The 10,976-nt window shown below is 41.7% G+C and overlaps 1 protein-coding gene across 2 annotated transcripts; it reads right to left on the bottom strand.

The window, feature by feature from the left end:
* Window positions 1-533: 533 nt before the first annotated feature.
* On the bottom strand, window positions 534-9,633 carry LOC116219314 (oocyte zinc finger protein XlCOF6-like). Of its 2 annotated transcripts, XM_031562512.2 has the most exons (4): window positions 9,064-9,633; window positions 3,136-5,281; window positions 1,584-1,745; window positions 534-898 (listed from the first exon to the last, which is right to left on the bottom strand). In XM_031562512.2, the coding sequence occupies exons 2-4, from the start codon at window positions 5,246-5,248 to the stop codon at window positions 885-887; spliced, it is 2,289 nt and encodes a 762-aa protein (XP_031418372.1). In that variant the 5' UTR covers window positions 5,249-5,281; window positions 9,064-9,633; the 3' UTR covers window positions 534-884. The 2 variants fall into 2 exon arrangements, with proteins under 2 accessions (XP_031418372.1, XP_042559505.1); XM_042703571.1 differs by lacking the exon at window positions 9,064-9,633 and having other exon boundaries at window positions 3,136-6,504.
* Between the last annotated feature and the right edge of the window lie 1,343 nt (window positions 9,634-10,976).

The raw sequence follows: 10,976 nt of genomic DNA on the forward strand, positions 1-10,976 counted from the left end.
CTTGTAAACTTCTGACTGCAAATAGGGCAGGTGTATTTCTCATAGGTCTCTACCTAAAGGGGGCAGGTGTATTTCTCATAGGTCTCTACCTAAAGGGGGCAGGTGTAGTTAATCTGGGTCTCTACCCATTGTGGGCTTCCATATGTCCACAAATATGAGACTGCTGACAGAAACTAGATCCATACTCAGTGCGAGGGTACAGCCTTTCTCCCGTGTGTATTGCACAATGGGCTTCTAGGACATTGCATTTTGGGAAACTTTTCCCCACAGTCAGAGCAGTCGTGAGGCTTCTCGCTTATGTGTGTACGTCTGTGGTCTCTCAGGTTGCCACAGTCAGTGAGATAACTACCACAGAACAGTACAGTACCGCAGCAGTACGGCTTCTCTCTGGTGATCTTTTACTGAAAGACATGTTGCAGTCACGGCACTGTCTCTCACCACTGTGGATTATTTGATGGCTGTTCAGACCTGAACACTGAGTGAAACTCTTTCTCACACAGCGTGCACAATAATAATAATAATAATAATAATAATAATAATAATAATACAAAACTTTATTTGTATAGCACCTATCGTACAAAAAAATGCAGCTCAAAGTTCTTAACACCAAAGAAATTAAGTACACAAAGACATTATATGCACAGTGATTCACATAAAACAAACGTAAAACTGTGATAGAGTGCATAAAGTGTTAAAAAATAGAATACATGAAATGCATAAGATAGAAACTAAAACTGCAGAGATAAAGTTCACCAATCCCCTTAATGTGTGTGCATATTTCAATTTGTGCATATTTCCCCTCTGTAGTTTTTCTCGTTTTTTAAGCTTCATCTTTCCTTGAAGGGGACTTGGGATACATATTTGATGCTAATGGATGGTCATCACTACGGCCTCGGTTCTGTGTACAATAAGAAAAAGAAAAGAAGATTAACATATTTGTAAATGTGTACATAGTAGTCTATCTATGTTTGCTATCCAAGGTCTAAAAATGCTAACTTAGTCGTTCTGTGTGCCAGAGCCACCAGCAGATAGTGCCGGAGGTATTAACCAATCACAGAACACATTGACCGGTCACAGAACAGTCTCTGGATATCCCCCTAGTGGTACTGGCCAGTATTAGCACACGGACTCAAGACTGCCCAGTTTGAGCTACAACTGCTTCTGTAAATCTGAGAGTTGTTCTATTTTTTTTTTTTAAAGATAAAACTGTTATTATTACATCTAAACAATAAAGTAATCACTAATGTATCGTACTGTGGACCAGCCTGTGTCGTGTGGATAAGTTTAAATAATAGGGCAAAAGACCCTGCTAACATGGCTGCTGGCCGACTTGCCCAAGGAGATGCCAATATACATATTTCACATGATACATCTCACTCTCTTATGCTCTCTTTTTCTGTAGCATTCAATTATGAACTTAGCTTTATTGATCACAGTGTGGACCTATATGTAAATAAAATATTTTCACCTTGTTTATCGTTTTCTTATGATGGGATTGTAGCCTACATTTAAACCACTATAATCAGTTCAATCCCTTTGTCAAGATTAGGTGTCTTCATAACTGCCCGTGTATGAATCCTAACCTTTTCTTCCCAGTAGTGTCAATGTGCTATTCCGTCCCAGTACATGGCGGCAGTCCACCAGCTGTAGTATCAGAACCTTCAATGGTACTTGCAGTGTTGAGGGGTCCTTGGGAGGAACAGGAGACTCTGCCGAAGGAGATGGTCGGACAGGGGCTCCTGGAACTGGAGAGAGAGAAGTAAAACAGAGATGGACTTGAATGAGTGATTAAATCAATAAATACATGAATAACTAACTGGAAATGGAGAGAGAGAGGAGGGACAGAGAGAGAAGTAAAGCAGAGATGGACTTGGATGGATGGATGGATGGATGGGAGACAGAAAATGGCAGTAGGCCATATTAAGAGTGAGGGCAGATCTCTTTTGGCATTTGACAGCTATTAGAGAGATATCTGTCCATTAACATTGCATACATTGTGTCTAAGCATAGGCAACTATTGCATTGTGTCTTAGCATAGGCTAGTATGACATTGTGTCTTAGCATAGGCAACTATTGCATTGTGTCTTAGCATAGGCTAGTATGACATTGTGTCTAAGCATAGGCAACTAATGCATTGTGTCTTAGCATAGGCTAGTATGCCATTGTGTCTTAGCATAGACAACTATTGCTTTGTGTGTTTGCATATACTAGTATGCCATTGTTTGTAAGCATAGGCAACTATTACATTGAAGATACATGTGCAACTTCAGAACAGAAGCAAGACAAAATGTGAGCACATCTAAAATAGTTGGTGGTTTCAGAAAACAAGGCGGGGTTGAAGTGAAAGGGTATTCCATGATAAATAAGTATGTTCCTTTTACTTTTGAAATTTTACTTTTGTTTTGCCGTATCCATCGACCTAAGGGCTGTGTTGGCTGCGATGCCTTTTACCCTCCACGGACACAGACACAAAGGAAACATATTTTTCCTTCAGGTTTTGAATATTTTGTTGTCCATGACAATAAAGCTGACAATGATAAAGATCTGTGCGCTAATGCAGCTTTACGTAAGGTGGATATTAAACTTGTAGTTATGCGCACACACACGATTAAGAATATGGGGGGTGTTCCTCGCTCACTTTTATTTATCAACGAGTAACCGAACAGCTAAAAAAATGCACAGACGTACCCCTGGGTCCGCATAGCACACAGAGGCGCCAATATCCACAACCTATTGCCCTCCACCCAACCCCCCCTCCCAAAAAAAGGACCTTCTGACACCATGTTTCTGCCTGATGTATTGGTGTCTTAATTCACGTATAGATAATTGAAACATAATAAATTAACTTTTGGAAAGAGAGAAGGCGAGTAAGAGAAGGCGTTGAGAGAGAGAGAGAGAAAGAGAGTAAGAGAGAAGGAGAGAGACACAGGTGTACAGGTGGGCTGCAGAGGGAGAGGCCTTCCAGAGCAGGTCCTGATAAATGCTCTGCAACCAACCCAGCAAGTGCATCTGTAATCCCTATTTCTTTAAGAGCCATGTTATCTTGTGATACTACCATCCTTGTCTACTTCTTCAATTTTCTCTCTCTCACACACACATTTTGATATTTATAGAAGCTTTTAAATGGTTCCTCACCATTATGACGTTGCTGGTGAATTTTAAGTTGACTAGACCGGGTAAAACACTTTCCACATTTGGAGCAGGGATATGGCTTCTCTCCAGTGTGGTGTCGTCGCTGGTGGGTTTTAAGTTCGCTGGACATGGTAAAACACTTTCCACATTCAGAGCAGGGATATGGCTTTTCTCCAGTGTGGTGTCGTCGCTGGTGAGGTTTAAGTTCGCTAGACTGGGAAAAACACTTTCCACATTCGGAGCAGGGATATGGCTTCTCTCCAGTGTGGTGTCGTCGCTGGTGGATTTTAAGTTCGCTAGACTGGGAAAAACACTTTCCACATTCGGAGCAGGGATATGGCTTCTCTCCAGTATGTACTCTCTGGTGAGTTTGAAGACTGCCAGATGTAGTGAAAGTCTTCCCACACTCAGAGCAGGGATACGGCTTCTCTCCAGTGTGTACTCTCTGGTGACTTTGAAGATTGCCAGATGTAGTGAAAGTCTTCCCACACTCAGAGCAGGGATATGGTTTCTCTCCAGTATGTACTCTCTGGTGTCTTTTAAGATTGCAAGATGTAGTGAAAGTCTTCCCACACTCAGAGCAGGGGTATGGCTTCTCACCATTATGACGTTGCTGGTGAATTTTAAGTTGACTAGACCGGGTAAAACACTTTCCACATTTGGAGCAGGGATATGGCTTCTCTCCAGTGTGGTGTCGTTGCTGGTGGGTTTTAAGTTCGCTGGACGTGGTAAAACTCTTTCCACATTCAGAGCAGGGATATGGCTTTTCTCCAGTGTGGTGTCGTCGCTGGTGAGGTTTAAGGTCGCTAGACTGGGCAAAACACTTTCCACATTCGGAGCAGGGATATGGCTTCTCTCCAGTGTGGTGTCGTCGCTGGTGGATTTTAAGTTGGCTAGACTGGGAAAAACACTTTCCACATTCGGAGCAGGGATATGGCTTCTCTCCAGTATGTACTCTCTGGTGAGTTTGAAGATTGCCAGATGTAGTGAAAGTCTTCCCACACTCAAAGCAGGGATACAGCTTCTCTCCAGTGTGTACTCTCTGGTGACTTTGAAGATGGACAGATGTAGTGAAAGTCTTCCCACACTCAGAGCAGGGGTATGGCTTCTCTCTAGCGTGTACTCTCTGGTGTCTTTTAAGATTGCCAGATGTAGTGAAAGTCTTCCCACACTCAGAGCAGGGGTATGGCTTCTCTCCAGTGTGTACTCTCTTGTGAGTTTGAAGACTGTCAGATGTAGTGAAAGTCTTCCCACACTCAGAGCAGGGGTATGGCTTCTCTCCAGTGTGTACTCTCTGGTGAGTTTGAAGATTGGCAGATGTAGTGAAAGTCTTCCCACACTCAGAGCAGGGATATGGCCTCTCTCCAGTGTGTTCTCTCTGGTGGATTTTAAGGTTGCGAGACTGGGAAAAACACTTTCCACATTCAGAACAGGGATATGGTTTCTCTCCCGTGTGCATTCTCTGGTGAGTTTGAAGATTGCCAGATGTAGTGAAAGTCTTCCCACACTCAGAGCAGTGGTAAGGCTTCTCTCCAGTGTGTATTCTCTGGTGAGTTTGAAGACTGGCAGATGTAGTGAAAGTCTTCCCACACTCAGAGCAGGGATATGGCTTCTCTCCAGTGTGTATTCGCTGGTGGATTTTAAGTCCGCTAGACTGGGAAAAACGCTTTCCACATTCAGAACAGGGATATGGTTTCTCTCCAGTGTGTACTCTCTGGTGAGATTTAAGTTCGCTGTACACAGGAAAACACTTTCCACATTCGGAGCAGGGATATGGCTTCTCTCCAGTGTGTACTCTCTGGTGACTTTTAAGATTGCCAGATGAAGTGAAAGTCTTCCCACACTCAGAGCAATAGTAAGGCCTTTCTCCAGTGTGTGTTCTGAGGTGGGTCGTGAGATTGCCACTCTGAGAAAAGCTTTTCCCACACTGTTGGCATTCATGAGGCTTCCCTCTGGAGTGGATTCTCTGGTGTCGTTTCAACTTGGACAAGCAGGAAAAAGCTTTCCCACACTCCCACACTGAGCAGTGCTGAGACTTCTCTCCATAATGAGTTTTCTGTCCATCTTGCTCCCTCTCGTGTGGCGAGGAGTCTTCACTCCCGTAGTCGGCCTCCATCTTTCAAGTATAGGCAGCTGATTTTTCACAAAACTGAAGAAAAAAGAAAAAGACAAAAACAAATCAAACAAACATTCTTAAGCTGAAATGAAAGTACACACAATAAGGAAGCCTGACATAGTGGTGGCCACAAACACAGTTCTCTCTTCACTCTCGAGCTTGGCTCGTTATAGCTCAAAGGTTAGCAGTAAAGAGCCCACGGGATAGCCTGGGTTAGCAGCAAAGAGCCCGATGGATAGCATGGGTTAGCGGCAAAGAGCCCACAAGCTCTTTAACAAGCTAGTTTAACCAGATGAGTAAGAATAGAAGGAACATTCCAATCCCCAGCATCATTTCTGAAATAAACTGATCCATGGATATGTCCATGACCCCATTTCTTTAATTGAAATCCAATTAATTAGTGGCAAAAAAAGCATTTTGCGCACTGACTATTATAAGAATGAACATCATCAAGGTCCCTAGAAAAGTGGTTCAGGGTACGGAAGAACAGTACTTATGTCTATTCACAGTTCACACATGGGCAAAGGGACATTGAACAAAGGGTACATTTGAAGCAAAGCCCTAACAGCACAGTTATAACAATTTATCAAAGGATTTGTTCAATTTCTTTGATTACAACCAGGATGTTTTCTCTGAAAAGTGAGTGTCTATATGCAAAAAGAAAGACAAAGCCAATGCTTATTGGTGCAGGATTGACAGATAGAAATTTGATGTGACATGAATGTATTTGGATGCTAGTCTGAGACAGGACAGGAAGATGATTTTGGACATCTGGAAAAACTTCAAATCTCCGTGAAACAGGGATAACACCAGTATAAGGTTACTGCCTACATCACATTTTTTCATAAATAACATTGGCAGGGATGTTAATGATGAAATCTAGCGAGTCGATAACTTTCCTAACACAGTCAAACATCAAGCAAGGACAACACAAGACATAGCAGGAAAGCGAATAAGTTATCACTGACTAGTCCAACAGAAAGAAGGCCAGCTAAGCATCTGACTTGTATGGCCTCTTGCTCGGTTACTCTCTCTTTTTCACTTCCTATCCCCGTCTTCATCGGTTTCTTCGTTGCCTCTGCCATGATGTCCATACAGAGAATACTGCACTAGTTTCCTCTTATAGCTAGCGCATGGGTCTAGATGTTGTTGTGTGAGCTGGTGCCATAAAGCATTACGTAGTTCTCACGAGAGGTCTCGTACCCCGTACCCCAAAGTTACAAAGTGCAATACCAGACACGCTGTACAATGGCACTCATACCAATCTCCATATTACAAGTCTGTGTACCAAAAAATAATTAATTGTGTTAATGTTATTTGGATAGGAATGTTGCTATACTGAATGACATTTTAGAGGGTATCTTCTGTTAATGATGGTAAAAAGGTATGAAAGCCATTTCTTTTATTATTAAACAGGATAGATTCTAATATACAGAAAAAAGACAAAATTTGAAGTCGTATTGCATTTTGACTTATCTTTCATCTTTGACCCTTCAGCATGAGTACATCATTTAAAACAAAGGTGTCATTAAAATATACAGACTGTGAGCAACAACACAGCCATTTCAGCATCATGGGTTTGAAAAAAATAATACATACATAAGGAGGAAAATGGCTCTATGAAATCTAAACATGCTTCCTGTGTTTATAAATGTATACTACATTTATACCACTTCAATATTTACAAATATTTTGTCCAGAAAATCACGTTCACAGAATCTTAGCAGTACTTTTTTTTTTAAACTCTTATTTTACTAATTTGTCAGTGAATTTGGAAGAGCTTGGGTAAAGATTACTGTGACAAAAGCTGTTGATGCATAAGTATGTTAGATTTGGGAATTTTTCATATACTTTCAACTCATATGAATTCCTCCCCCACAAGAATGTGTCACATTCTCGCCACCTTCATTAACACACAAATGGTCTAGCAAGACCCTTCCTGTCTGCTGACATTCCACACCTTTTCATAGGTAGCCCAGCATGCACACAACCAAACCCACAGACACACCCATTATGCTAAGTTGTGTATTCTATTGACTATAACTGAATTGTAATTTGATATACTGAGTGTGTTGTGTTGAAGAAAGATGCCATAGGAGACACCAACCGCTATGACCGTTGTATGTCCATTGTACGTCACTTTTGGACAAAAGCGTCTTGCTGAATGACTAAATGGTAAATGTAAATGCTCCGGTTGACTTGGGAACACATTTTACAAGGTAGCCTAATGATAAACTGAAAGCACAGTTAATGGTGAAATTGCACTTGTTTTTCTTAATAAAATTTCAAAAGGTTGTGAATCAGAATGTCTCTTAAGAATATGGATGTTTATGAGTACAAACGTTTCGTAATTGAATAGATCCAGTATTTGCTTCAAAAACAGCGTACATGCGATGACGTCAAACGCGTCACAAAGCGAGGGAATCTGCAGAGGAGAGCCCAGACAGATGAACAGTGAGCTGAAAAATAATACATACATAAGGAGGAAAATGGCTCTATGAAATCTAAACATGCTTCCTGTGTTTATAAATGTATACTACATTTATACCACTTCAATATTTACAAATATTTTGTCCAGAAAATCACGTTCACAGAATCTTAGCCAGTACTTTTTTTAAACTCTTATTTTACTAATTTGTCAGTGAATTTGGAAGAGCTTGGGTAAAGATTACTGTGACAAAAGCTGTTGATGCATAAGTATGTTAGATTTGGGTGTTTTTCATATACTTTCAACTCATATGAATTCCTCCCCCACAAGAATGTGTCACATTCTCGCCACCTTCATTAACACACAAATGGTCAGCAAGACCCTTCCTGTCTGCTGACATTCACACCTTTTCATAGGTAGCCCAGCATGCACACAACCAGACCACAGACACACCCATTATGCTAAGTTGTGTATTCTATTGACTATAACTGAATTGTAATTTGTATACTGAGTGTGTTGTGTTGAAGAAAAGATGCCATAGAGACACCAACCGCTATGACCGTTGTATGTCCATTGTACGTCACTTTGGACAAAAGCGTCTGCTGAATGACTAAATGTAAATGTAAATGCCCGGTTGACTTGGGACACATTTTACAAGGTAGCCTAATGATAAACTGAAGCACAGTAATGGTGAAATTGCACTTGTTTTTCTTAATATATTTCAAAGGTTGTGAATCAGAATGTCTCTTAAGAATATGGATGTTTATGAGTACAAACGTTTCGTAATTGAATAGATCCAGTATTTGCTTCAAAAACAGCGTACATGCGATGACGTCAAACGCGTCACAAAGCGAGGGAATCTGCAGAGGAGAGCCCAGACAGATGAACAGTGAGCTGATGTCTGAGTTTTTGGTCTTTATGTTTCTAGTTTATTGTAAAAAAAGCCCTTTAAATAGGGTTTATCATCCAAAAACCTTCTTAAACATAGAGAAATATTGTCGTTATGTATGCTTTATTATGCTATGATTTACTGGTCTGGCCCAGTTGAGATCAAACTAAAACGAGCATTTGGCATGTGCAGCGTGAAGTTCGAGTCTTCCCTTCGCGTGTGTGGCTATGTGAAGGACAGTGTATGTGTAATCTGTATGGTTACGGTGTCAAGTTAGACAAGGGACATGGTTACTAAGGCATGCAAGACCCTATGTCTCTGTGAAGCAATAGGCTACTAACTTGGTTTAGGGTTAGCGAAGCCAACCACAAAATGATCATGAAAATATATATCAACAGTTATGTTCGGTGAACAAAACAAATAAAATACATAAACAATGGCAAAGCTAAACAGTCCTATGCTTAGCCAGGTAGTGCGTATGCTATAGAGTTGCCAGACCTTTATGAAGATGGTCGTGTTTGCGTATCCCGATGTTGATGAGGCAGAGAGATGATGAAGTCGTCCGTAGATGAAGGAATTAATAACTGTGATGCCGTCTTTGTTACACTGCAGTTTAGGTCGGAGGACTTGATCGCTCGTTCCGTTGCAGTTTGTCTTCGCGTTGTCGTGCTTTGTTTTGCTTCAGTTGCAGAGTTAGTTAGCAGGTCTTCTGTTAGCTTCTCGCACTAAAAGGAGTAGGTCTTCTCCAGGCGAGGCCGGTGGGCAGAGGGGTAACTCGGAGTGGAGAACAAACAAGAGACAGAACATCTGTAGGGACGTGGGTTTTGTCCAACTCAGGGGCGTAGGCGGAGTTTGACATTCGAGCCAGGGGGGGCAAAAAAAACTCATTGTAACAGCTGAGACCTGGCCTACCACTTGAGAAGCACAGCACGAGTACATAAGGACAAAACAAACATATATGTTTATTTTAAAAGCAGATTTTAAATTACATTGTAACAATTCGCCCTTATGAAATCCAATCGCTGCACGGCTGTCTTGGAACGCAAAAGACAGACGGTGACGGAATGCCCGGACATTTAAAGTAACAGTATGCAACAATTGTACCTTAAAATAACAGCTTGAAAAAAATTGTGCCGCTACAATGACTTTTAATATGGCGATTTGCGCCTCCGCCATTGCCATCGGAAATAACTCCGCTATGTAGGATTCTGAGGCCGCCCGATCTGGGGGCGGATGTACTTCGACCTGCTTTCTGGCAGTGATTACGCAATGTCATATAGTGCCAGTCCACGCTCGCAGCTACAGTATAAACGAGAAGCCAGCGAAGTCTCATCAGTATTCATCATGGAGAACGCACCAAAGAAACAGAAGAAGACGATGTCTGATGAAGCAAAGAGAAAAAGAGAGGCCGACAGAGCAAGAGATCGGACTAGGGTCACAATCGGAACCGCTTTTACTCGTTGGAGAGAGCTGAAAGACACATTTGGATACAAGTTCGATTCACAGCTAGGCATCTTTCTGCTGGATTAGTAAGTAGTTTGTACTGTCTCTTGCTTGATGTTTGACTGTGTTATCAAAGTTGTTGACTCGCTAGTTTGTCTTACTCGAGGAAAGCACATTTCAATAGGTTTTGCTAGGCTTTAGGGTGACCAGATTTTAGTTTTCTAAAAAAGAGGACTTCGTCGCTGGGGGAGGGTGCGGGGTCCAGCATGCTAAACACTAGCCTACCCTGCCTTCTCCCCTGCGACGAAGTGTCCTCTTTTTCACAAACTCAAATATGGTCACCCTATTATAACACTTTTGGACATTGATGCTAGGTTTACGTCCTCTTTTTTGTCCAGGTAAAAGAGGACTTGTCCGCCCGGGTAAAATAGGACGTCTGGTCACCCTAGCTTAGCCGCTATCAAGACATCTCGTTAGCGATATCAGCCATCTTGTTATAACACGCTTGGACAATGATGCTAGTAATAATCGAGTAGCTAGTAATAACGTCGTATACACTTCTTTGTAATGTTATTGTGATCGCTATCTGGCTAACTTGCCACCCAAGCTCCACTAGTCTCAGGATATTCCAGATATTTCCAAGGAATTTAGCGATAGTTGACTTTGTCTGTTAGCATTCCCTTACAGCCAGTTGGTCTGTGGTTCATGTTTCGTTAGCTTAGTATGCTACTTGTGTGTTACCTGACTTGAATGCCGTGATTTGTGAAAACATATATAAAGATGTAGCGGCAAACATACTGAATTGGTTCTTTCTATCAAAAGCGGTAGGGAATGTCTACTCGCAGCAAGGGACATGCACAGCCACCACCGCCGCCTGTATCTAGTATTTCAGAAGAGTCCGACCGAAATGGGTATGTATCTTAGAACTGCGTTTCTAAACCAGCCATGCAGGACATTGCAAGTTGTGA

Source organism: Clupea harengus, chromosome 24 (assembly GCF_900700415.2).
Source record: "Clupea harengus chromosome 24, Ch_v2.0.2, whole genome shotgun sequence".
NCBI classification, from domain to species: Eukaryota; Metazoa; Chordata; class Actinopteri; order Clupeiformes; family Clupeidae; genus Clupea; species Clupea harengus.

Bases quoted from the DNA above. Each gene is read 5' to 3' on its own strand.
- LOC116219314 (XM_031562512.2), bottom strand. From the start codon at position 5,248: ATGGAGGCCGACTACGGGAGTGAAGACTCCTCGCCACACGAGAGGGAG. The intron at 1,746-3,135 runs GTGAGGAACCAT...CTCTCTCTCCAG, and splicing joins TCACCAGCAACGTCATAATG to TTCCAGGAGCCCCTGTCCGA.